Genomic DNA, 27,625 nt, shown 5'->3' on the forward strand with positions numbered 1-27,625 from the left:
AATCGCCACAGCTCTGTTTTTATTACATATGGCAGTGCCCCATGCATGCATTCCCTCAGAAGTACGACGTAAAGGGCTCGTGTGGAAACACGGCGTGTGTGACTTCGGTTCCGAATACGAATAGACGCTTAGCTTAAGAAAATAAAGCGATTCGTGGGCTTTCAGTTTCGATTCCGAGAAACATCTTGACATGATGTCGCTATTATATGAGGATATTGCTAAGTTCGTCGCAAATAACCTTAAATGCTCGATATGTATGGAGATTTTCACAAAGCCGGTTACACTAGTTTGTGGGCATAACTATTGTCAGAAGTGCATTAATGCATTTTGGGCGAGAAGCAGCGGAAAGAAAGATTGCCCACAATGCCGGACAGATGTAAGCAGTAGTAAACTAGAGATTAATTTCACTCTTTGTCACATTCTGGAACTACAGGACCTTGGTGGTCGCGAGAAATGGGAGCAAATTCTGGCAGAAACAGATCAACCAGAAGCGCAACACTCTCGGAGAACTATTACAAAAGTGGCAAGTTCATGGTCTTTTGCTAAACAGCTTAATAATACAATGTAGTAATGAATACACTCTTAAAAATAAAGGTTCTTCACGATGCCATAGAATAACCTTTTTGTCTAAATGGTTCCATAAAGAACCTTTAACGGGCATATTGCAGGTTAGAGACTCCAGTGAGTCGGTGTATAGAAAAATACTGTAGGAACTAGATTTTCTTTAAAATATACTTTAAAATACGCTATTAAGGCTTCTGGAGTCGTTTTTGTGAAAGAATTTTACTTCCGCATCTGAAACGCGCCAAAACCGGAAGTGACGCATCAAAAGGGAGAGCGGTCCATTTAAACCACAGGAAAACAATGGATCGCAATGACAGTTCGGACGCTGAGGAAATTTTAAATGTGTATTTACACTCGTATGACGGACCACAGATAAAATCATGAGCCTGCTATGCAGCCAAAAGAGCAGGACAGGCCAGGATTAGACAGAACAACGGTCAGAGAAGACAAATTGAGTTGATGTGAGGAGGTGTTTGTTGAGAGATCAGTGTTAGCTTACAGATATACACACGTTAGCTAATGTAATCAGGCAATAGCAATGCTAGTATTGATACTACCAGTAATAGAAACTAATAAGCCTTGATCAGGCGTGTCACACTCGTTAATATCCGACACTAACGTGATAGTGGTTTCTTATCACCGCAGGAGAGAGAGATAAACACGTTTTTGATTCATAGGTGCTTGTGTGGGAAATGCGAGGAAAGCATAGACCTCTCCAGGCCAGCAGAAATCATTTATTACTCTAAGCTAAATACTTGTATACATGTAAATACATTGTTAAAGATTTTAATATTAAAACGGTCTGAATAATTTTGATTCTCAATTACAAGTTACTCAATTACAACTCTATTTAGGGCATGAAAGTAACACTTTTTGATGCCATTGATATAACACAATCAATAATGATAGCATACAGACAAGTTGTCCGCTGGGCCTATGGTGCATGTGTTGTTTCAGCCATTAGAAGATAGTTTACAGAGGAAGGAGGACTTTATAAAGGTTTTGAATGGCCCCATTTTGTTGACAATCAATAAAAAATAAAATCATGTATATATGAAATTATATAAATATATACATTTTCTTCTCCCATATCTTGAATTTTCTGATCATTCTTCAAGCATTGTAAAACTGAATCATGCAGTGAAGGAACTCACCCGCATGTGAGCTAGTCTAACCTAGATTTCTACAAGTAATGTATGCGTGCTCCCTGTGTGTTTTGATTCTTGCAGTACACTCGATAAAACAACAAAATTATCACAAACGATATATATAATAACACCACTATAACAAAGGCTGTATCATAAATAAAGGCAGTTATTATTGTTTTTGGTATTGACTTTTTCAAGTTACTTGTCCGATTGGGCAAGTAAATTTCTCTTTCACTTGCCCGACCAAAACATTAATTTGTCCCAGACAAGCGTTAATGTCGAGCCCTGTATATGTAGATGTACCAAACATATACTACCAAAAGAAATACCATCTGACATATTTAAAAAACATTTAACAATGTTTCAGTCTGGGTATCACACTAATGTGTTGTTAAAGTGTGTTAAATGGTGAAGGCTGTGCTAGATATACACCAACAGCCTGATCATGTTGATCCTCTGGAGGGATCTGGAGAGAGGAGCAGGTGTAGTGGACTTGACTGGAGGGATCTGGAGAGAGGAGCAGGTGTAGGGGACAGTGTAGTGGACTTGACTGGAGGGATCTGGAAAGAGGAGCAGGTGTAGTGGACATGACTGGAGAGATCTGGAGAGAGGAGCAGGTGTAGTGGACATGACTGGAGGGATCTGGAGAGAGGAGCAGGTGTAGTGGACATGACTGGAGGAATCTGGAGAGAGGAGCAGGTGTAGTGGACATGACTGGAGGGATCTGGAGAGAGGAGCAGGTGTAGTGGACATGACTGGAGGGATCTGGAGAGAGGAGCAGGTGTAGTGGACATGACTGGAGAGAGGAGCAGGTGTAGTGGACATGACTGGAGGGATCTGGAGAGAGGAGCAGGTGTAGTGGACATGACTGGAGGGATCTGGAAAGAGGAGCAGGTGTAGTGGACATGACTGGAGGGATCTGGAAAGAGGAGCAGGTGTAGTGGACATGACTGGAGGGATCTGGAGAGAGGAGCAGGTGTAGTGGACATGACTGGAGGGATCTGGAGAGAGGAGCAGGTGTAGTGGACATGACTGGAGGGATCTGGAGAGAGGAGCAGGTGTAGTGGACATGACTGGAGGGATCTGGAGAGAGGAGCAGGTGTAGTGGACATGACTGGAGGGATCTGGAAAGAGGAGCAGGTGTAGTGGACATGACTGGAGAGATCTGGAGAGAGGAGCAGGTGTAGTGGACATGACTGGAGGGATCTGGAGAGAGGAGCAGGTGTAGTGGACATGACTGGAGGGATCTGGAGAGAGGAGCAGGTGTAGTGGACATGACTGGAGGGATCTGGAGAGAGGAGCAGGTGTAGTGGACATGACTGGAGGGATCTGGAGAGAGGAGCAGGTGTAGTGGACATGACAGTGCTGTGTTCTCCTGGAGCCTGTGGTGATCTGCAGTATTCCTCTCTCAGACGGCATATGCTGGGAGAAGCAAACACAAGTTTAGATCACATTCACTGCTGACCATGCTTTTCCACTTGGCCTCCATCACATTTGTTAAGTTACACACCACCGCGGTGTTTGAAGCAGATGCATTAGTGAAGTCCAGTCTCTTCAGCTGCACTAACGCACCGAGGCCCGGAAGATACCGTCCTATTTCTTGTTAGGAAACCTGTGGATTCGATGTCCTGACAGGCTGGAGTTTGTGCAACCTCCACGAACACAATAATTCATCATGACAATGATCAATTGAAATAAAAATAACTACCGAAAACACACTGACTCGCGCGCGCTCAAAGCAGAGCGCGGCACACGACTCCCTTATGTGCCCTAATATGACGTGATGTTGAAAAAAAGCGGTTTTTGAGAACTCACTTTTTTATCTAAATTTGTGCCCTCGGGTCTTGTAAAACATTTTCAAATCCTGCATTAACGGTTCATGTGGTATTTTCATACAAGGTTATATATTCATTTGAAAAAATGTTTTAACCTGCAATATGCACTTTAACATCTGAAGAACCTTTCTGTTTCACAAAAGGTTCTTTGTGGTGAAAGAAGGTTCTTCAGATTATAAAAAGGTAAGGAAGAGATGGATCTTTAAAGAACTTTTGACAGAATGGTTCTTTGTGGAACCAAAAATGGTTCCTCTATGGCATCGCTTGAAGAACCTTTTGAAGCACCTTTATTTTTAACAGTGTAAGTGGGTAGTTGACTTGAAAAGCCAAGTGTTGTCCTGCAGCGTGATATGCCACTTAATCTAAAACTATAACACGACTATAACAAAACTATCACATTTTACGTATTAATTCAGAGACTGCATGGAATGGGAGGGGGTGGTAGACCAGCCTAAAACGTTTTTACCCATCTAAGATCAGGGGCCGGTTGCATAAACTGTTTAGTCTTAAAAAGTTTATCATCTAATTTTTTTCTTCAAGGCTGGTCATAACTTTTTAAATTCAGTCATAAAAAGGTAGATTGGTCTTATTTGTATTGCAAAAGTAAGACTATGATTACCCCTTGGCAACTGCTGGTCAAACTAGTTCTTAAGACACAGTCTTAATGGTTGGCTATACAACTGGCCCCAGAAAACCATCTTAGACTGGTTTAAATAGTCCTTTTCAGTAGGGAACTATTTAATTTTAATCTAAATTCTTGATGTAAAATTTAACAAAGTTATTTGTGTTATTGTTTAGCTAACAAAGAACTGATGTTAATCACACACTCATGCATACGTACAGGGCAGATAAATATATGGGACCTGGGGCTGAGGTCAGTGGGCTGGTTGCATAAAAGGTTTAGACTAGTCTTAAAAGTTACTCATCAAACTTATTTAAGACTGGTCAAATTTAAAAAAATCTGGTTACATAAAAACTTAGATTAGTGTAAGATGAATCCAAAAAATATAACTGATCACCCCTTGGCTAATTGCTAATTGATCAGACTAGCTCTTAAGACACTGTCTTAACATAGAGGCTAAGTTTATGCAACTGGCCCTGTTTCATAAAACAAGTTTACCAAATAAGCCAGTCTTATTTCAGTTAGTCTGACTTATTTTGAACCAAATCTACTGACAATAAATCAGACTAACTGAAATAAGACTGGCTTATTTGGTAAACTTGTTTTATGAAACAGGCCCCTGGAGTGCTAACTTTGAGCTTTTTCTAGCTTTCTAACTTTTACTGTGATTGCTTGCTCTTTAGGATAGTTTAATGAAACGTCTGGATTGGTTAAAAGCTGAAATAGAAAAGACGGAAGATACACTTTCAGCTGAGCTAAATTCAAATCAGGCCTCTGAGGTAATAAGTCTAATGCTTAATATTTTTAAATTTGCATGCATATGACAAAAAAAAAGTATCTTAAGAAATAATGAGTTAATTTTGTATCACACTCAGGATGGTTTAGGCATTCACAATTCCTGCATTGTTTCGATGGATGTTTCCAGTTCATCGTTAGACAGTGATGCTTCAAGTTGTTATGCAGGCAGAAGTTTTAGTCTGACATCAGTGGATCACCAGGAACTACCTTCTCAGTCTGAAGAGGTACAACACCTTTGGTATCTGATGATATACTGTAACTGACTTATAACAATAACATTATGACCCTGAGCAAGACCCACGAAAAAGTTGTGTTTGTATGTATGTGTACAGTTCTCTGTGTGGGAAAACACTACATAACATAATAAGCCACGCCCTATCTACAAACCACAAAATATGATCTGCATCTGTTCAAATGCACTTTGTCCCTCTCAGCTTCCTTTATTGAAAGCTTTACTGATGTTTACATACGCCTTGCTTCTTTTGTAGTCTTTTTAAGCTGTTTTTAAACTATTGTTGTTGGACCTCCCAAATAGTTTTAAAAAGGTAAAAGTTTGTCTAAAGCACTGTGACATTGTAAATGATTGACATGCAGAAAGCACCTCAAATGTCCTTTGATCTGCTAAACAAAGAAAGTGACATTTATACGGGCAAAAACTAGAAATGGTTGGTTTTTATGTTTATTGTAAGGCCACTGATTTATCCAATTTATTAAAATATTAATCTGCATTTCCATTTGCAACTTCTTTCTATTCAGCAATGACACATTAAAAATGACAGTAAATACCTTTATAATGTTTCAAAAGATTTAAAATAAATGCTGTTCAATAATATTAAACAGGACTACTGTTTTCATCATTGATAAACATTTGAAATATAACTCAGTACCAAATCAGCATGTTAGAATCATTTTTAAAAGATCATGACACTGAAGAGTGGAATAATGATTAAAAAAAAAAATCTGTTTTAAATAAATTATGTTTTAAAATGTAATGGAAAAAAAAAACATTTACTGTGAATTGTAATAATATTTCACAATATTACTGTTTTACAGTTTTTTGATCAAATAAATGTGGCCTTGCTGAGCACAGGAGACTTTCAAAAAAATATTTAAAAAATCTTATACACCCCAAATTGTTAAACGTTAGTGCACGTTATTCGTTATAAATTATGTCAAGTCACCTTTATTTATATAAAAATACACATTATTTCAAAGCATAAGTGTGTGCACATGGGAAGTGAATGAGACCCAATAATGTTCTGGCGAGATGTCTAGATGAGAGGTTTGGGAACCAAAGTGTTTTCATCAAATCAACCTAGCAAGTACATGTATTTACTTACTAGTGATTCGAGGATCTTGATCATATTTAAGTAATGAATAATTCTGAGAAATATATTTACAAATATATAGTCAATGCTATTTACTCATGGGAAGGAGCTGATTGTAAAAAACATAATCTTTCTCAGGAGAGTTCACAGGAGTTTGTAGAGGAGGCTCCAGAGAATTCAGAATTTCTGTCTGAGGATGCTCATCTTACTCCCAGTGCAGGTGCGCAGCAGCACAACAGTGACAGTGCTGAGGGTAATGTTTTTATGCTAACATTTATTTTTATGCTCACTGGAATTAAAAATGTGTCTCTTGTGATATTCAGGTTCTAACTTAAATATCTCTCCCTCCCAGCTGCTCTTCCTGCAGAGTTCGTTGAGCTTTCCTTTTCTCCACAGCTGGGAAACAAACGGCTCATTTTTCACACAGAGAGCCATCAAGTGGAAATACAACCAGGGCTCCAAGCAAGAAGATCACACGGGCGTTTTGATGCCTGTCAGTGGATGGCTGAGCAGGAATTTAAAGAAGGGTGGGTTTACTGGGACGTGGACACCACATTCAGCACTGCATGGGCTATTGGTGTGGCGTATCCCAGTCTGAGGCGTAACGAGAGGTTGGGAAGATCTTCCTCATCTTGGTGTTTGGAGTGGAGCAGTGGGCATCTGAATGCTTGGCACAATAACATAAAGACCTCTGTTAAGCATAGCATCTCTAATGGGATCAGAGTCATTCTGGACATGACAAAAGGACAGTTGTCCTTTCAGAGTCTGTGTGATAGCCTGCTTGAATTACACAGTTTCCAAGTGGATTCCTCTGGCCACCTCGCACCTGTCTTCTGGATTTGTGGACTGTCACATAATGCCTTAACCTTTCCTAGACACTGAGTTAAGGATAACATAGATCTGTAGCATTTACAATATACTTTTTACACTCCAGTTTGTTTATAGACTATGTATTGTATATAAAGGAATCTTGTATTTCTTTTTTTTCCTTTACACATCTGTGTAATCTCATTTGGTTTTTTACACTACCGTAATTATTCTATAGGACTAAAGAATGTCCATTTTTTGCTATCCTAATTATTTCTAAAATTTTGGATTGTGATACTGCTAATTGTTGGCTCCTTTATGATGTTTTCTTAATTGTATTTTGGGCGCTTTAGATAAAAGTTAAAGAATAGCCTACACGCATGTAAATGTAGCCTACTGCTGATTGCTGTAATATACTGTAATCTTAATGGTTAATAAAATAGATGTAATGTTATTGATGCATCTTGATAACATATGTAAATGGTGGTTTTCAATCGTTCAATGAATCGTGCGTTTTCTTTTGAATTTTGCATACTTTGTCCCTCAATGAGACCCGTAGGCATGGTGGAGGTCAGAGGGAGGTGTGTGCGCAACACATCTACATCAGTTAACATCCGCTGAGTGTCTCCATCCCTTTAGACTCCATCAGTACCAATAGATGCCGATGCTTATATCATCTAGAGAACGTCGTATCCCATGATTTTAAAGAAAATCTAATCAGTTTAATTGTTTATAATGTCAAGCTTACTTAGTGTCGGGGCTGATGTGCGTTGTTGTGGACGTATGTAAAATCCTGAAGATAATAATAGGGTCATTCTGACTTCACAAGTGGAAAATATGCGAAAAGACGTGAGGATTCTGTTGGTTGGAGAACGTAAGTGTCTTATTGATTTCATGGTCTCCTTGATTCACTGTTACGAAACGACCATAACCTTAAAACGAATGAAACATTTACACTCTTCCACTGAAATATTGAGCTTATACGATATAAATGTTTGAAGTTGTTGTTTGAAGCATTGTAACATTAAATAAAATCGCTATCATGTCTGATGAAGATTTCCGTGTCATCCTGCCCATCCATCCCCTAATGACAGCGCATTGAGGGATTTCCTACAGTATCTACAGTAGTCAACGTTTTTGGCCATCTTTCCGTGCGTGTTTCAAGTCATCCGACTGTAGGGGTTCAGTTTGAGCTTAAATGAGTGTGTAGTGCCTAATAACACTGTCTAGGTAAAGCGCTCACTTCAGAGAATGTTGTTTAAGCAGGCAGTTCAGTGTCTTTTGGGAATGCTGCCTTGGAAGCCAGTTCAGTAGCTTTACACAATGTTGTCTAGGCAGGCAGCATTTGCAAAATACAGTAAGAAGTTCTGCTGTGGTCCATAAAGACTTATGATAAAGACAAAAACATAGGTTCATCTGTGACAAACATTTTTGTTTTTTTATGCAAAGGGGTTGGTAAACATTACAGTTTGTATTTGCACATAAGCTCTGCAAAGACATACAACATATTTCTAAGTTTTATAACCATAAGAGGGCTACATATGGCTTCACTCTAGACCTGTTAGCCTATATTATATATATAGACATATTATACAAGCTTATTATAAATGCCAACATATTATAAAAGCTCTTCAACACTGAAATATAAATTAAAATTGCTTGCGAAATGTTAAAGACTTCAAGGTTGATCAGATTGATGTCTGGAGATAAGGGATCTGTTATTACTCTTATATTTCCTGTGTGTGAACAGCCAAAGTGGGGAAGACGTCTCTGATCATGACACTTGTCAGTGAGGAGTTCCCAGCTGTGGTATGTATTATTATTAATAATATTACAGCCTCTTTAATAATTATTATTCGTCAAAATGGATATTTTTGTCATAATAGGTTCCTTACAGAGCTGAGGAGATCACTATACCAGCAGATGTCACACCAGAGAGAGTCCCCACTCATATAGTTGACTACTCGGGTATTAAACGAAATAAAATTGTGTTATCTATTATAGTTCTTTGTACGACACTTAATGAAAATGTTTTTTAAAATATGCAATTATATATTTACTCAAAATTCACAAAAAATGCTAATTATCATGATTTATTGGTGTGGACATAACAGTGTTTTTTAAATATACACAGAAGCTGAACAGACAGATGAACAGCTTTATCAAGAGATATCAAAGGTAAGATGTATACACAAAACTTAATACACGCACATATATATGTATGACATTTTGATTTCCTCAGAGAAATTATATTTGCATTCCTTTTTAGGCCAATGTTATATGTATAGTCTACTCAGTGAACAACAAGAAGTCTATTGAGAAGGTGAGAGAACTTGATCATACAACCTAGTCTTCACGCAGTAAATCATAATAATTTAATCATTCATTAGAATAATCAGTGAATTGATCCATGATTTTCTAGTTTGACTGATTATACAATATACATATATTTTACTTGCTCTTGCATAACACGTGTAAAGGCCCATTCACACCACGAACAATTGCTATGAAGATACGTAGAACAAAAACTACAGTAGTTAACATTTGAAGTGCATACAAAAAAATTAATCAAAGTTGTCCAAAGACAAGAACGCATTTTGGTTTTAGGACAACTTTGTTCCAAGTTTTGATCCACTTCAAATGTTGACTCACAATAATGTTCTGCTTACTATAAATGAGCACTGCAGTTGTTGTCTAATGCTTTAAATGCCAAATCAATTAGTTTTATTTATATAGCGATTTATAGTGTACATTTTTTCAAAGCAGCTTCACAGTAATGCAAAATTAATTAATTATGAAACAAATTTGATTCAGCTATAAAGCAGCTGTACAGAAAATAATAATGTCATCATCCAGCTCAAATCAGTTTAAGTTTTGTTCTCGTTTGATTGTGTCAGTGCAGTCAAAATTATACAGTATCTCACAGAAGTGAGTACACCCCTCACACTTTTGTAAATATTTTATTATATCTTTTCATGTGACAACACTGAAGAAATGACACTGCAGGAGCCATTTTAATGCAATTATGTATTTGTCCATTGGGTGGCGCATTGGAAATAGTAAATCAGGGTGTTTGGTTAATGAGACAAGAGGTGTGTATTGGTAGTAAGGAAGCACACAGTTTTTGACTGTTTTGGACTGGTTTGGATCGTGCTTCATCATACCAAATTATTGGATTAGGTGTTTGGACTGAGTTGAACAAATGCCTACAAGGTGTCTACAAGGTATGGATTTTCGTACTCTGTGAACTAGATGCAATGATTTGGTTTATTCATTGGAGCACAATAAACAACACTTTGCATTTTACTTGGGTTTTGCATGGACTTTTTACGCGTCAATTACTGTACATACCCACAACTTTTTTGCACATTTTTTTTTTTTGCACATTCCTCTTTATTATTAAGTCAACAACATACTGACCTGCACATTTATATTTAAATGTTTTATCTTATTTTATTTTATTTTATTTTATTTTATTCTTTAATTTTTTTTCTTTTCCTTAATATTTGTATTCTATATAATTGCACTGTCCTTGGAGCGGACCTGACCTACATTTCACTGCTGGTTATATTCTGTATAATTGTGTATGTGACAAATAAAAAAATCTTGAATCTTGATCTTCTTGGTGGTGGGAGCGTCATGGTCTGGGGCTGCATGAGTGCTGCCAGCACTGGGGAGCTACAGTTCATTGAGGGAACCATGAATGCCAACATGTACTGTGACATACTGAAGCAGAGACTGGGCCGCAGGGCAGTATTCCAACATGATAACAACTCCAAACACACCTCCAAGACGACCACTGCCTTGCTAAAGAAGCTGAGGGTAAAGGTGATGGACTGGCCAAGCATGTCTCCAGACCTAAACCCTATTGAGCATCTGTGGGGCATCCTCAAACGGAAGGTGAAGGAGCGCAAGGTCTCTAACATCCACCAGCTCCGTGATGTCGTTATGGAGGAGTGGAAGAGGACTCCAGCGGCAACCTGTTAAGCTCTGGTGAACTCCATGCCCAAGAGGGTTAAGGCAGTGCTGGAAAATAATGGTGGCCACACAAAATATTGACACTTTGGGCCCAATTTGGACATTTTCACTTAGGGGTGTACTCACTTTTGTGGCCAGCAGTTTAGACATTAATAGCTGTGTGTTGAGTTATTTTGAGGGGACAGCAAATATACACTGTTATACAAGCTGTACACTCACTACTTTACATTGTAGCAAAGTGTCATTTCTTCAGTGTTGTCACATGAAAAGATATAATAAAATATTTACAAAAATGTGAGGGGCGTACTCACTTCTGTGAGATACTGTAATAGTAGTAGTAAATATTCAATGTCTTTTAAACCCCAGCTAAGCAAGCTGAAGGCGACAATGGCATGGAACTCCATTAGATGACAGAAATGGAGAAAAAAAAAATGTTGGTAGAAACCAGGCTCAGTCATGATACAGTATATTACATTTAAATGTACATTTAGTCATTTAGCAGATGCTTTTATCCAAAGCGACTTACAAATGAGGACAATAGAAGCAATCAAAACCAACAAAAGAGCAACAACATGCAAGTGCTATGACAAGTACATGTAATGCAGTACCTAATGCAGTACATGTAGCAGGTAGATAGAATAGAAAAAAAGAAAGCTAGTGTTAGTTTTTTAAGAAAAGCTAGCAGTAACAGAATAAATATGCAATTGATAGAGGGTCAAGTGTGTTTTTTTTCACTATATGTGAACTAAATTCTCAAGCGCTTTAAAATTGTGTGGATTCTGATTGATTTTATCATTAATCATCGCAATTTCAACTATATTGCTCCTGTATTAATTAGATTAATTTCATAGTTTATAGTTAACTGTATAGTTTTAATTATGGCTATAGTTACTGTCCTTGAAGTGAATGGGTCTTAAAACATATTTCTATAGCTTTCAGATTTAATAATTCATGTCATTGTCACAGGTGACAAGTCATTGGATTCCTTTGATAAATGAGAGAACAGACAAAGACAGCAGGTAGGTAAACACTAGTGCATAATGCATTAGTTCTGTGTGTCTTTCTGACAAATACAAAATTAATATGCAATTATATGTTCTTCTTTAAAGATAGATTGAATTTTAAGGGGGGCATATCATATATTATAGATCATATCATGCTTACATGTTTTTTTATTTGTTTTGCTATAGGCAAAATTTATTAACTATTAAAACATACTGTAACTTTCAGAAGCTGAATCATTATTTGTCCAGCTAGAGCAATTATTGAAATCGGGCACATTTACATGTCAGTAATACCTCTTGGGTGATGATCAGAAACTTGGCCCACCCAGTCTCATTCATTAAAAAAATGTTTTAACGTATGAGTAATTTCCATGAATAATGAACCTTTCCAAACACTCATCTCTGGAATTACAAATAATTTGACATCTCTCAGATATGATAGTTAAATGTGTGTTTGGCATAATCTTCAGTCAGGAATTGCAACTATGTGAATTATATGCACAGGAATGCTGTGGGATCTTCTGGACTCCCTTTTCAAATTTGGCTCCAGTATATTGCATAAATGCAAAAGAAACTAAGTGGCTATAAGCAGATAACAGAAATTATTCAACGAAAGCTTGCAGACAAGTACTACTGGTGCTCAGAATATGCTAATCTATAATAAAAAGGAAAACAGGATGCGGCTGTTTTCAATCATTTTTGTTTATCAAGAAATTGAGTTTATATTGAACTAATTGATTTATTAATTAATATATTTATATATTGTTATGCTGACTAGTGTCATCAAGATGCAGTTACCAGATTGCATATAGTTCACAAGTTTAACGCTTCATTTTTTGTAGTACCAGCTAATGTTATAAAAATATGAACAAGAATCTGAAAATTTACATCAAAACTGTTTTGTGAATTCTTTATACAACAGTTATTTTTGCTCGTATTTCATAAATGAGGCCCGAAGTTTGTCAAACTTTGTGTGACTGTTGCTTATTTCACATCCCAAAACCCCAAATTATATATTATTCTTTTGCACAGCCTCTTGTATTTTATTGCCTAAAGTCACAATGAAATGGAAGTAGGGACAGATCTTTTCTTCCATTTTGTGCCAAATATCCAAGTGTAACAGATTATCAAAAAATAAAAATGTGGGGTGGGGAATTGGTTCTGTGCATTGGTTGTTAATAGATAAATCCATAAATAGATCCAGATGAAGGTGAGCTGCTTTTTTTAATTTGAAGCATATCCATGGAATAATCATTCACAATAAGATATTTTACATATCAATCAAGATCTAAAATATAGTGTATTTTCATTTCATGCCAAACTTAAACAAAATTGCCTTACAATTCCAAGATTAAGAGTTAACAGCAGTCAGTGTGTTAATTCCCTGGTATACTACAAATAGCCAGAAGCTATTTGTGTTCACCGTTTACTGTGTGTGTTTGTTTAAGGGTTCCTCTGATCCTTGTGGGGAATAAATCTGATCTGGTTGAGCACAGCAGTATGGAGACTGTCCTTCCCATCATGAACAAATACACAGAGATAGAGACCTGTGTGGAGGTATGCCAAACCATGAATATTTATATATTTGCGTACTGAGCAGCAGCTGAATGTCTCTTAACCCCTAAACTTTAACTGTCATATAGGTCATGTGATGTCAGTCTGTGTGTTGTGTGGATTCTAATACAATTAAATAATTAAAAATCTGGGCAATCAAAGAAAGAGGCAGCCACTCTAACAATCTCCATCAATGTATATGCCTCTATGTGAGGTGCAGTGTCAATTGCAAGACAATGTCAATGATGTATAAGAACATTATTTATGATAGTTAAAAAAAAAAGGTATTTAAAGAAGCATGATGAGGATTTTGAAGATCTTTATTAAAACGTTTATTGCAGTGTAGTAGTGACAAAGTACATCTAACACTTTGGGTTCAGCAGAGTCAGAATGAACCTAGAACATCTTAAACTCAAACCTTGGTACAGGCACAGTACTGTTTTTATGCACAGTTTGAAGTATCACATCAGAAACGAGTGATGGAAACGCCAGATTTCGACTAAAATCCTTTAATTCGCAAAAAAGTTTTTACACTCGCTTGAGGTGGTTTTTGACTTGTGCGAAAAAGTTTTAATGTGAATAATGGGAGATGGAAATGCATTTGCCGAGCAAATTCCTCCATGCGCATCAAAAAAGTAATGTGACTTTGCACTTTGTCTTGTTGGATGGAAACGGTGCTTATTCGCAAATGTTTTGTGCTATTTCAATTTTGTGCACAAGGTAAATTCACAAATTTGGATGGAAACTTGGCCACAGTTTACTACCCCTAATGTAAATTAAGTGTTTTACCTCTTTCTATAGTGTTCAGCAAAGAATCTGAAGAATATTTCGGAGTTATTTTACTATGCACAGAAGGCTGTTCTTCACCCTACAGGGCCACTCTACTGTCCAGAGAAGAAAGAGGTCTGCACATATATGACTACTTTCTAATGATTTATGTAAACATACAGTACTTGTGTTGTACTGATGTATTGTGTTCTGAAGTTTAACTGTATTTTATTTGTTTTACAGATGAGGTCTGCCTGTGTTCGGGCGTTGACGCGTATCTTTAAGGTTTCAGATTTGGACAATGATGGCATTCTCAATGATCATGAGCTCACCTTTTTTCAGGTCAGATTTCTGCTGAGTAGAGTATATTATTGTCTTTCTAAGGTGCACAACACAATTTGTGGACATCCACTTCTAATTAGTAGGGTTATATCATATTTAGGGGTGTGGAATATTGACAAAAAATATTTAGAATTTGTTGATTATGATAATTAGCAATATTTTGCTGAGTGTGTTTTTGTGCACAAGTTGCATAAATAATGCAATGATTATTCCCCTTTTTTATAAAAAAAATATAAAAATGAAATGATTGACGTTATGAAATTATTGAAAAAAATGCCAATGGCCAGTAGGTGGTGGCAAGTCACTGTCTTCATGAGTTGTGTCATTGAGTCATTCAATTAATTGGATGATTCGTTAAAATTTTTTCGGTCATTGAATTATTCATTAAACAGATTGTTTTCAAAACACGGGCTCACTGAGTTACAAAGCACTGTTGTGTGCTGCTCTGAGAAGCAAAACAGTTCTGATGTGATGTGGCATTCTAATGGGATTTAAATAGCTTCCATCAAACAGTGGGATCGTGCACTCTTGCACATCTTTAAAACATTAATTACAATATTAGCATAGATGATAAATCTTACACACCCCTAATCATGAAATTCTAGAGACTTGTTTGTTTCCAACTGCTGCAACAGTTCAGGGAGTGCCCTTTCTGCTCCAGCATAACTTTTGTGTTGTGTGCAAAGTGAGGTCCATAATAAAATGGTTTACAATGATGGGGAAGGCAAGAACTGAACCACTTTGACAACTTGAAAAAAAAAACTAAAACCAAGCCAGGTCCCACCGCCAACATCAGTGCCTGACTTCATTGATGTTCTTGTGTCTGAATGGGAGGAAATAAATCCCTGCAGCCATATTTTAACAGACAGTAAAGAGTCTTCCCAGGTGAGTGGAAACTGTTAGACGATCAACTCCCTATAAATGCCAGTGATTTTGAAATAATTGCTCAATGATTATTCTTGGACTATGGAATTGTATTTGTGGTCTTCTTTGTCCCATAAGGACATATTTTCTATTTATTCTATGACAAAAAACATTTGTCAGTCCTAACCAAGGGTTAGTTTACCCCCAGTTTAAAATTGTTGCCATTTACTCACCTTCATGTTGTTCTTGTTAAAATTCTCATAAAAATGTTGATCTTCGAAACACAAATGAAGTTATTTTAATAAAACTTGAGATATCTGTCCCTCTATAATTGAAAGTCCATTCCACCAAGTTAAGCGATCATAAAATAAATCCATATGATTCTTCTGAAGAGACATGGTTGCTTTAATATGATGTTGCTTTAATATGATATAAATAGACTTGGTCGTTTTTACAATATGAACGGATTCAGTTTAGATTGTTATTCACAGAAACTATGATCAGCACACATGCATAGAGCACATCAAATGTGGTGAATGGAAGGACAAATGTGCTCACTTTCATACTTTGTTTTGGTTTTGAAGATGAATGAAAGTCTTGTGGGTTTTGAACGACATGAAGGTGGCAACTGTGGGTAACAGAATTTTCCTTTTTGGTCAAATATCCCTGTAAATTCATTCATAAGGTTATGGTTTGACTTCGTTCAAATTGTCTTCTTTAAGGATTGGGTAAGGTTAGTATTTGTGTAATCAATATCATTGTCTGATTCTTATTTGTAGAGAACTTGTTTCAACACCCCACTAGCCCCACAGGCCCTGGAGGATGTAAAAAATGTTGTGAGAAAAAACCTGACAGATGGAGTGCGTGATAATGGGCTCACTCTCAAAGGTGAGGCTGCATTTGTGAAGTTTTAACATTTGCAGGTCTTGAGCACTGGTTCTCATTCCAGGTGCTGTCGTTCCCAAGAACTGCAACTTTTGAATATCTTCCAATTCATTGTATCATCAATTCATTAATTAAGGCTCCATGACCTGAACTGGGTGAAAAAAAGAGCAGTGCTTGGGTACTGCAGGACCATGTTCTACAGCCTTAACCTTTGAGGCAATGGTTCCACTGACTGTCAGTTATCCTTGTTGCCTAGGGCAGGTAAATGACCCAGACTGTGAAAACGCTTAGAATTTGAGTGAATTTTAGTGGCAGGCAGCCTTGTGTTTGCTTAGCAATTCTGTTCAGAAAGGAATATGCTGAACTTCTTGATTTAATCAATCAACATGGTAATTGTTTTGAACAGGTTTCCTCTTCCTACATACTCTCTTCATCCAAAGAGGAAGGCATGAGACAACGTGGGCTGTACTGCGGAGGTTTGGATATGATGACGATCTTGAGCTGCATCAGGACTACCTGTTTCCCCTGTGAGAACACCTGCTTCCAATCAGTCAATCTATTAACACTTCACATTTATTATGAAGATAAGTTCTATTAATTTGGCTTTTCTGAAGAGACTGCAGTAAATCTTCAGAGTTTTGGTTAAAACATGTAGTTTTACATTTCTCAGGAAAAAAAAATTGTTCACTGTCCAGTACAGCAAACCTGATATATGTGTATGTAATGTATATATGTGTGTGTGTGTGAAAGTTTCCTATGAGTAATTAAGAACAGTGTTGAACTCTTTAAGCCCCTTTCTTAATCTGCTTTGATTGCTCCGTATTCGAGATTTTGTAGAAATCCCAATTTAATCCAACTATGCTAATCTTACAGTTAGCAACATCTGACTTAATGTTTATGTTCCTACAGGTTAAAAATACCAACAGACTGCACCACAGAGCTCAATCACAATGCTTACCTGTTCCTACAGAGTGTCTTTGACAAACATGATAAGGTAAAAGTGTTTGACTGCCTCAGACATGACTGATTTTAACTGTTTATCCGAATCCAAAGAAAGAAACCCATTTTATTAAAAGGTTTATATAAAAATGTCGGTCACAAAAGTAGTAATAGATTAAATTCTAAGAGGCTTTAATTACTGTTTTCAGGATGTTCAATTGTATCTTGTTTTTACTGAAGCATGTTTGTATCTGCTTTAGGACAGAGACTGTGCATTGTCCACTGAAGAGCTTATGGATCTATTTGATGTTTTCCCCTATGTCCCCTGGGGACTGGATGTGAACAGTACGGTTTGCACTAATGACCAGGGCTGGATCACATACCAAGGCTATCTCTCTCAGTGGACGTGTGTATCAAACATGCCATGTGTCTCAGTTCAAGAATTATAGTCATCCTTAATGAACAATTATGCATTGCTGTCTGGATGGTTTTGGAATGATTCAGGAGTTTATCAGTTATCACTAATGTCTTTTTGCAGGTTAACGACTTACCTGGATGTCCAGCGATGTCTTGAATATCTTGGTTACCTTGGTTACTCTATCATTGCTGAGCAGGAATCTCAGGCATCTGCCATAACAGGTAAGTTGAAAGACATATATTTGCTATATAACATTTATAATTATATACATGGTAGTTTTGGATATTAGAACATGCAAAAATTCTATCTGGGGCATTTTTAAAACTTAACTTTTAGATTGGTTAAATTACCACCAAGCTTGTACACTTCACACTACAAAACTGTTTGATTTTCTTTTCTTTTGTCTGTTTCTTCTGCAATCCACATTAGAAACAAAATGGGTGTTTGAAGTGACATGAAATTGAGCCCTCTTGTGGTTGATAGAGTAACTACAGATGCAGAATGCAAAAGTCACATGACTGGCAACCTCAAAACATTATGTATTTGTTAATGTGTATTTTATTTATAATTTTTAAAGTGCAGTATGACACCTGTGGTCCTCACTGAATGTATTTGCACATGGTAGTGACCCGTGACAAGAAGCTCGACCTTCAGAAGAAACAGACGCAACGGAATGTATTTCGCTGTCATGTGTTTGGAATAACTGGAAGTGGCAAAACTGGTTTCCTGCAGGGCTTCCTGGGCAGAAACCTTGTGGTCAGTTGCAACAAGAAAAATACTCTATCTAAGTGAAAAACCATAACACACACAGACCTATTAACTTAATTGTGATATTTTTTTTTTTTTGTCTTTGGAATGAAATAAGCAGTTTAGTTAACACTTTCCAATAAAGTTCAGTTTGTTCAAATTTGCTAATGCATTAGGGTTTATGATAAACAGTTTCTACAGGATTTATTAATATAGGTTACTGTTATTCTGTAAATATACGATTGTTTATTATTAATTCATGTTTTTTCATAGTTAATTAATATTAAATTATACAACTTGAAATGTTGAAACTGCATTAGCATGAAAAATGTGACGTAAACATTATATTAATAAATACTTTAAAGGTATAGTTCATTGTTAGTTTATGATACTTGAGGTATTAACAAATGTAAAGGATTGCAAATGAAGCATTTTTATGAGCCCTTGCGCAGTGTTAGATTTCATCAGAGGTGCTGTGTGTTGAGAGAAATGCCCAACAGCATAATATTGAAACCAAGGTATTTTAATATCTCATCTGTGATATTTCTGACATCATTTGATTTCCATTCATCAAAAGATTTGTAAAAAACAAAAATGAAGGTTATTTCAGATGTGACATTGTCATGATTAATTGTTTTATTTATTGTCTGTTCCTCACAGCGTCAGAAGGCCATAAAAGAAGAACACAAATCATATTATGCAATCAGCACTGCACATGTGTACGGACAGGAGAAGTACTTGTTGGTAAATAGTAATTTGGCTTACAGGAACTTACACTTTAGGTTTTTTTTCAGTCTGTTCAACTATAATGATACTACACACTTTTATTTGTGGAAAACTATTCCTCAAACCATTTGCTCTTACGACATGCCATATGAAGAGTTCAGAGATTTGACCACTATTTATCATGAGTTTCCCAAAAAAAGATGCTGAATCTTTGAAACGTTGTTCTACGTTTGTTTGTTTTTCCTTCAGCTCCATGAAATCTTTCCAGATTTTGATTTCCTGTCTGAGACTGAACTTTCATGTGACATTGTGTGTCTGATCTATGATGTCAGCAACCCTTGCTCTTTTGAGTACTGTGCACGGATCTTCAAGGTTTGCTTTTACACTTTCACCTAACCTTTTTTGCTTTACAGAAAGAGCAAAGCCAATACTATGTCTAATTATTAAATACAGAGGAATTAAACTGCAATACATTAACTTGTGATATTTACTGTTTTCTTTTTATATTATACGTGTTCTAAATGCATTTTTTACTTTATTTACCAGCAATACTTCATGGATAGTAAGACTCCATGTATGTTGATTGCTGCAAAGTCAGATCTGCCAGAAACAAAGCAGCAATACTGTATGACTCCACTGGAGTTCTGTCGCAAGCACAAGATGCCGCCGCCTCAGTCCTATACCTGTAACACAGCTGCGGCTCCCAGCAAAGACATCTTCATCAAACTCACCATCATGGCTGTGTATCCGTAAGTGAGCTCTTATTAGCCACAATTGTTGAGGATACTTTAACACAGGACCCGGAATTCTATATAAATTACAGTCTATAAGGAATTCTTACTGTTACCTTTGTTCATCAATTACTTGTAGGATGTCACAATTCAAATTATTATTATTTTTTTTTGTCTTTTAGTATTCTTAATTGACCACGCTTGTTTATCTCTCAGGGGTTATTTCCACACACAAATAACAATGAAAACAATACATGCTTAGGTGGTTTACTCAGGATCAATTATTTCCCTAAAAACAGAAAGCTTCTCCAAACTGTCTGGCTGCCAAGCATCTTATGAGTCAGATGACAGTTTTCTGTTCTTCAACTGCAGTCTCATCATGAAATTACATCGTCTACATTATCTATGCATTTATATTTAGTACAGTTTGCAAAATCTCCAAGCATGTGATATAAATCGTGTTTTTCCCAGATTTTCCCCTCGTTGTGTAAGACAACAAGAGAGACAATAGACAGAAAATACTAGCGAATGTTATGCTCGTTTGAAAGAACTTGATGGAACATTCAAATCAACAATGTGCATTTAAGTCTTTCACTTCTTTATTTCAAGACTTTTCTCTGTCAACTCAGAAGTACACTATTTTATATCCTGTTTCTAAGTGACTCATTTTTGCTGTTTGCCTGTATCTTTCTGTGTGTTGGCAGCCATGCGCGTCTGCGCTGCATGTGTACCTGTAACAGGTGTACCTTCTGTCTGTGTCAGAACTTCCTGAACTCTGAGCTCGTGCAGACGGTTCGGACCAAACTCTACACTGTCATCTTTAGCAGGTTCTCAGGATGGCTTTATCTTGGTTCATCACCTTTCCTCTGCACTTATCTCTTGATTTTTTTTTTATCGTAATTCATCTGCTTTTTTTTCTCCATTTAATTATTCTCATTCTGATTGACATTAATTTGGCAGTTAGCATGTTAATAAACACTTGATCATATAGACTACATGAAAATACATTAGTGGACAGGCCTAGGCAGTAGAGTTGCTGCAGTTCTGTGGACTTTTTTTAGCTTATTTCAGTGTTGGTCTGTAGATTTGTGGATGCTTTTGGATACTTTTTCAATTCAGCCTAGATTAGTTGTATAACACTTTTCACAAACATGTAGATCCAAAGGAGCTTAACAAAGAGTAGTGCCAGACAAATCCCCGAGTGAACAAGTCAAATGACAAGGAAGAAACTCCCTAAGATGTTTTGGTAGATAAGAAAAATCCTTTGATGGAACCAAGAAAGTAGGGACTTTAAGGCTGGGGAAGTCCACTTTCTTGTGCTTTATACAAACATGCATTTTTAGTTTTAATGGTAATATGGACTATATTGTTTAATTATACAGAATGACTACACTGACTTCTAATAAACACGATATGCAAATAGAATGATACACCCCTTTATATACCCTCGGATATATCACATATGACAAAAACAGGTTATGGCTGGTCTTGAGACCGTCATGGCAAATGGGCGGCAGGTATGGATTTGGAGTTTAGATTTAAGCACGATCCTGCACATTCTTCATGCTTTTAAAATGTGTCTAAATTCATGTCATTCTCATCTGACTTGCAGCAGTTCAATGTTTCATTCTCCTACAAGTTGCAACACAGTGATCTAGTTATTACCATTTTCCTCTTTATTTCCCCTTCTTAAAGTTTCTTTATGTTCTCCTTATGCCATTGCTATTTCCTGACACTGAAATTTGTCATTTATTTCTTCATTCTTCATCTTGGATTGAGTTTTGTAATGTTTTAGTGTTGCACATTAATATAATTTTCTTCGTTCCCTTTACATAACACTTTGTTCCAGCATTTATCCTCCTGTTCATTTGAATTCATTGGTCTGTCTCTTTACAGGCATTATTGTCTACTAAACTTGTGTTTTAGTTTTATTTGAATGTTCAGAACAGAATACTCATGTCATTCCAAACATGTATAAGTCTCTTTCCTATGTTGAACAAAAAAGAAGATATTTTGAAGAATGCTGTTAATTAAACAGTTGTTTAATAGGTGAAATAGTTAATAGTTGTTTAATTAGTAGGTGAAAATACCTTCTTTTGTGTTTGACATATAAAATAAACTTATACAGGTTTGGAACGACATGAGGGTGAGTAAATGATGACGTGATTTTCATTTCAAAAGCTGTATAGTAATGTAAGGTACTAAAACAAATGTAATTTTGTGTGTAACTATTCATCTCTATTTCCTTTTTTAGGCACATTACCCATGCTGACCTGAAAAGCTCTACGTTTTGGCTCCGAGCGAGTGTTGGAGCCACAGTTTGTGCTATGCTTGGCTTTGCCATGTACAGAGCCCTCCTCAGATCTCGATGAGCAGACCCCAAAACTTACTTCCTTCATTTCCTGTCTACCCTAGTTATTTCCCATGTACAGGGAAAGCCAATAGAAATATTTAGTTTTGAAAAAGTAAGCATAAAGTAACCTAGCTGTTATATTTATGTTTCTATTTAATTATTACTGTAGTATGTACATTCCCAGGTCTTGGGACTCTATATGAGAGAGAAAACCAGAATGTTTTTCTTTAAATATGATGCAAGCAAACTGTAAATATGTAAATGAGAGAAAATATGTATTTGTTACAAAGTGAATAAAAACATATAGCATTCATATTTAAAGGCAACAAATGCTACACTTTACTCTCACTTTGGTCTCAAAATGTCTGATGGACTGTTTGCAGTCCAAAATCAACCAAGTGTGAGACAAGACAGGAAGTCACCTCTACTGCTTGTGTAAATGCAAAGCTGTGCAAACACTCAATCTTGTATGTTATTTGCATGCTTTAATATTTGACAAATGTCTGAACAGAAAAATCATGTGAAAGTCTGTCAACTGGATTTTTTCCTTTTCAGTTTCCGCCTTTGCCAACATTTCAATAAACGAGTCCTTCAACAATGTATTTTTGTGAATTCACAACACTTTTTTTTAATGCAGAGAACGTGCAGACAATGGGAAAAACACTGTTGCCTGTATCACAAAATACTTTCTTTTATCAGAACTTTTTTGTGTTACAGACAAAAAAGCAGATCATGTCTCTATCAAAAATGCTGTTAGCTGACATTTTGTTTTTGTAGCATTATAAGTCTTGAAGTACCATTAACATGAAGGTATAGATGAAAGATGAAAAGACAAATTTTATGCTAACAAACAACTTTTAAAGCTGATGATTCCGAAAGGTTTTGTGGGTGAGCTGGAGCATCATCATCATGAACATCAGCACTTCGGTAGAGTCACTTCCCAGTCAATACATTTTGTTAAATCAATTGACATAAAGGTTTTTGTTGCTGAACAAATGGGCCACAGAGCTGTTTGCTTCCTCCAGTTTTGCAATATCAGTGTGAAAGCTTGTGGCTTTTCCTTTGGTGGGCCGCACCCCAGCCATCTCCTCATAAACAGGAACTACAGGCGGTGGCTTTCTACCGTTAAGCCATTTACACTGTATGTGAGAGGAAATCGGTAGAAGAATATGTAGTGAGGCGTAAACCATATATAGTCGGAAAGACAGCTTCTTTAAATCACATATTAGACAGCAAATCTGTCACATAAGATTTAAATGCAAATATGGGCCAAATGATTGAGAAAAGTATTCCAATTCCTTTGTTTAAAAAAAGAACAATCATTTTTATTTTGGTATTGGAATATTGGATATGTAAAATAATATACATTAAGTTCAAATTAACCTAAAACTGAAATGAGGTAAAATGGTTTTCTCATATCTTCTTTTTTAATGTAATATTTTACACGCTCTAAAAAATGCTGGGTTAAATACAACCCAGCGCTGGGTGAAATATGGACAAATATGGTAGTATTTAACCCAGCAGTTTTTAGAGAGCATATTCCCCAATAATGAAGACCACTTTTTGGAGAAAACTACTGGCCCCATTGTTATGCATTTTCTTCTAATTTTAGTTAAAAGCAGTCTTCATTGACTATAATTTAGAAGTATGTTGTATTTCTATCTTATTTCTTCTTGCCTAAAGAACAAAACTCACTCTCCCCTAAAATCAAATATGAAACTAGAATGAAACTACTTACACAGTAAGCTGTAGCGAGAGCGAAAACCAGAACACCCAGCAGACATGCAGCTCCAGAGATCACATACAGCAATGGCAGGTAACTTGAACATTTACAAGGCTCATGAGCTGCAGCAGTCACAACAAAAACACAAACAGAAAAAATGCTCAGTGATATAATCCGTTGTATTTCCACACGTTATATGGTTATTTACATTTTATGTAAGATACACTATTTATGATGACTGCTATTACTGTAGTCATTTGGATTATATTTATAAAAAAAAAACATAGAAGGAAACAGAGGAAAGTAGAATCTAAAATAATTATGCACAAAACTGATCTTCTCTCTTTCTCTATAGCTAATTGTACTAGTTAGGTTTCTTTATCTTATTTAAATTTTCTCAGGTTCTGTAATCATCAGCTGAAAATAAAAAGGCTAAAAAAGACACATTACACAGCAGGTACTTTTGGTCCTCTGATTGGTGAAGCGCTGTGCAAGAGTGGTACATTTTTATTGTATAACATATTTTGCAGATTTTACAATCCATACTATAAGAATAGTGAGTTAGTTTCTAGGCTTTGTGTCTACACTAATATTCACTAAAGCATTTTTTCATCATTTCTAGAAAATATGAACCACTTGATATAATAATGATAATGACAATCATAATCCTTTTGTGGCTGCTGCTTTTGAGTAATTTAAGACTTTCATTGCTAGAGTGTATCAGATATTCTTTCAGTAGTACTTTGGGGTTTCGCAGGTACAGTGGCATGCAAAAGTTTGGGAACCCCTTGCAGAATCTGTGAAAATGTGAATAATTTTAACAAAATAAGAGAGATCATAAAAATGCATGTTATTTTTTATTAAGTACTGTCCTGAGTAAGATATTTTCAATAAAAGATGTTTACATTTAGTCCACAAGACCAAAAAATTGCTGAAATTATTAAAATAACCCCATTCAAAAGTTTGGGAACCCTTGGTTCTTAATACTGTGTGTGGTTACCTGGATGATCTACGACTGTTTTTTTGTTTTGTGATGGTTGTTCATGAGTCCCTTGTTTGTTCTGAACAGTTAAACTGAGCACTGTTCTTCAGAAAAATCTCCCAGGTCCTGCAGAATCTTCAGTTTTCCAGCATCTTTTGCATATTTGAACCCTTTCCAGCAGTAACTGTATGATTTTGAGATCCATCTTTTCACACTGAGGACAATTGAGGGACTCAAACACAACAATTAAAAAAGGTTCAAACATTCACTGATGCTCCAGAAGGAAACACGATGCATTAAGAGCCGGGGGGGAAAACTTTTTGAATTTGAAGATCAAGGTAAATTGCACTTAATTTGTCTTCCAGGAAACATGCAAGTATCTTCTGTCGTGTCAGAAGGGCAGTACTAAATGGAAAAAAATTATATTTCTACAAAATAAGAAAAATTTGGACATCTTCATTCTGTTCAAAAGTTTTCACCCCCGGCTCTTAATGCATCGTGTTTCCTTCTGGAGCATCAGTGAATGTTTGAACCTTTTTTAATTGTTGTGTTTGAGTCTTACATCTTTTATTGAAAATATCTTAGGACAGTACTAAATAAAAAAAATAACATGCATTTTGTATGATCTGTCTTATTTTGTTAAAATTATTCACATTTTCACAGATTCTGCAAGGGGTTCCCCAACTTTTGCATGCCACTGTATCTACTGTCATGATTTAATGGATTACAACATTTCCATACAGTTGACAGAATGCCAATGTAGTGAAAAATAACAGTAATCAGTCTGTTCTTGTTGAGGCAAGGTATAATAAATGGCTAGCCAATCAACATCAAACAATTTTCAGTTGAAAATAAAATGCATCTTTATGATTTTTCTTTTTTTAAGATAATGGTATAGACCTATTTTGGGCTATTCACTGCATTTGGAGGGGATATTACCATAGACCTCATATTTGAAGTGATATCAGTAAAGGTCACCTACAGAAGTCTTCAACGTAGATGAAGAACTCCGTCTTGCCAGGAACATTCTTATCAAATGGAAGATCACCATAGTGGAATTCACAGTGGTATATGTCTGTGTCCCGTCCTTGCACGTTTGAGATTGTCAGATGAACTGTGTGGTTGTCCAGCTCATCACGTACAGCGATGCGATCCTTGTCCTCAGATTTATTGATAAACGGAGGGAATCCTTTAGAAAGATACATCACTCGTCTGGACTGCAGCAATCTGCGTTTCAGCGAAAAGGCAAATGGTTTTTCTTCTTTTTTTGCCGATTCACAGGAAATGTCAATGGTTGAATTTCTTACTCTGTTGATATAAACAATACCCCCATGTGCTGAGGTGAAATGACTTAAAGTTAGTCACATTTGATAGATGAATCACATACATTGCAAAACACATGCAAGTTACACAGTTTCCTAACACAACTGCTCTAATAAAATCCAGCATAAAGTCTTAGGAGAATACAAGTGTCGAGTACAAACATTTCTGCATGTAAACTTTAGTTTCACTGCTGGCCATTTTATGAAATTACCACAATGTAGTCAGTCTTTTATAATCTTCAAAAATTACAACAAAAAGGCTCAAACTGAATGAAGTATTAACTTACCCGTTACGGAAGGGGTGATAAGAAACAAGAGAACAACATGAGCATACTTAAAACCTAACATCATTAAAAAGTAAAAAAAAAGAAAAAAAAGAAAATAGTGACTGGTTAGAAAGCCAGATAGTCTCTGAGCGTAACGAAATCATGCCACGTGAAAATTTTAACCAGTGTTTTGACTCCACCTTGAAGAGGAAAAGGAAACCAGTGTTAAGTAGTTTGTCAATTTCAGTTTCATCATTGTGAAAACATACAGATTTTTGAGTACGGAGTCATCTTTATATTGTTTAGTAAGTCAAAAGTGTAGTATGTATTTAATAATGTCACAATTTAGTTTGGGGACCAATTCTTATAACTACATATGGGGTAGGATTAAGGGATGTAGAATATCATCACGCAGAATAAGGCAATATGTGCTTTATAAGGACTAATAATCAGCCAATATGTTAGAACACATTAGTTGTTTACTAGTACTTAAAAATGACATCTGTTTACATCAGATTCTATTACATGCTATTACACATCTGAGAGGGTAAAGGAAAGCAAGTAGTCCAAAAAAGGACTGTTATCTTATGTAGGACATGCTACTATGTAATTAGAGCCATGGAATTATTGTATCCTTTTCAAGATCAGCAAAATATTGTCATTTAGCAAAGCAAATAGGGATTATTTTTGTAAGATCACAAAAGACCACAAAACAAAAGAGTATGGGAAAAATAATACATTAAATTTACTAAGTTATTAAAATTGAAAAATTATTTGGGCAAGAAAGGCAAACTCTAGCATATCATGGAATAATAATAATATTAATAACAAAAAGCTCAGAAAATAAAGCATACATTGACTACAGGGTAATCAGTTATTACATTGTATTAATAGCAGCCATTCTCGCAGGCACTGACTCAC

The 27,625-nt window shown here is 36.1% G+C and overlaps 3 protein-coding genes across 6 annotated transcripts; 2 read left to right on the plus strand and 1 right to left on the minus strand.

Moving 5' to 3' along the window:
* The first annotated feature begins 7 nt into the window (after positions 1-7).
* rnf135 (ring finger protein 135) lies at positions 8-7,976 on the plus strand. 2 transcript variants are annotated; one of them, XM_079431227.1, is made up of 5 exons: positions 8-523; positions 4,853-4,948; positions 5,045-5,191; positions 6,434-6,548; positions 6,648-7,976. In XM_079431227.1, the coding sequence occupies exons 1-5, from the start codon at positions 191-193 to the stop codon at positions 7,175-7,177; spliced, it is 1,221 nt and encodes a 406-aa protein (XP_079287353.1). In that variant the 5' UTR covers positions 8-190; the 3' UTR covers positions 7,178-7,976. The 2 variants fall into 2 exon arrangements, with proteins under 2 accessions (XP_079287353.1, XP_079287354.1); XM_079431228.1 differs by having other exon boundaries at positions 155-523; positions 6,434-6,515; positions 6,648-7,555.
* Positions 7,651-23,012, plus strand: rhot1b (ras homolog family member T1). Of its 3 annotated transcripts, none has more exons than XR_013784964.1 (20): positions 7,651-7,976; positions 8,853-8,911; positions 8,989-9,070; positions 9,237-9,280; positions 9,372-9,425; positions 12,047-12,099; positions 13,533-13,641; positions 14,440-14,541; positions 14,650-14,748; positions 16,392-16,500; positions 16,904-17,024; positions 17,407-17,491; positions 17,697-17,842; positions 17,975-18,075; positions 18,480-18,610; positions 19,262-19,345; positions 19,577-19,699; positions 19,874-20,076; positions 20,821-20,885; positions 22,313-23,004. XR_013784964.1 is itself a non-coding variant. In XM_079431225.1 (20 exons), the coding sequence occupies exons 1-20, from the start codon at positions 7,940-7,942 to the stop codon at positions 22,428-22,430; spliced, it is 1,983 nt and encodes a 660-aa protein (XP_079287351.1). In that variant the 5' UTR covers positions 7,651-7,939; the 3' UTR covers positions 22,431-23,011. The 3 variants fall into 3 exon arrangements, 2 of the variants coding, with proteins under 2 accessions (XP_079287351.1, XP_079287352.1); XM_079431225.1 differs by having other exon boundaries at positions 20,763-20,885; positions 22,313-23,011; XM_079431226.1 differs by lacking the exon at positions 20,821-20,885 and having other exon boundaries at positions 22,313-23,012.
* cd7al (cd7 antigen-like) lies at positions 22,890-26,902 on the minus strand. Its single transcript, XM_079431229.1, has 4 exons — positions 26,726-26,902; positions 26,099-26,452; positions 24,150-24,256; positions 22,890-23,550 (listed from the first exon to the last, which is right to left on the minus strand). The coding sequence occupies exons 1-4, from the start codon at positions 26,787-26,789 to the stop codon at positions 23,374-23,376; spliced, it is 702 nt and encodes a 233-aa protein (XP_079287355.1). The 5' UTR covers positions 26,790-26,902; the 3' UTR covers positions 22,890-23,373.
* Positions 26,903-27,625: the final 723 nt, after the last annotated feature.

Source organism: Barbus barbus (assembly GCF_936440315.1).
Source record: "Barbus barbus genome assembly, chromosome: 13".
NCBI classification, from domain to species: Eukaryota; Metazoa; Chordata; class Actinopteri; order Cypriniformes; family Cyprinidae; genus Barbus; species Barbus barbus.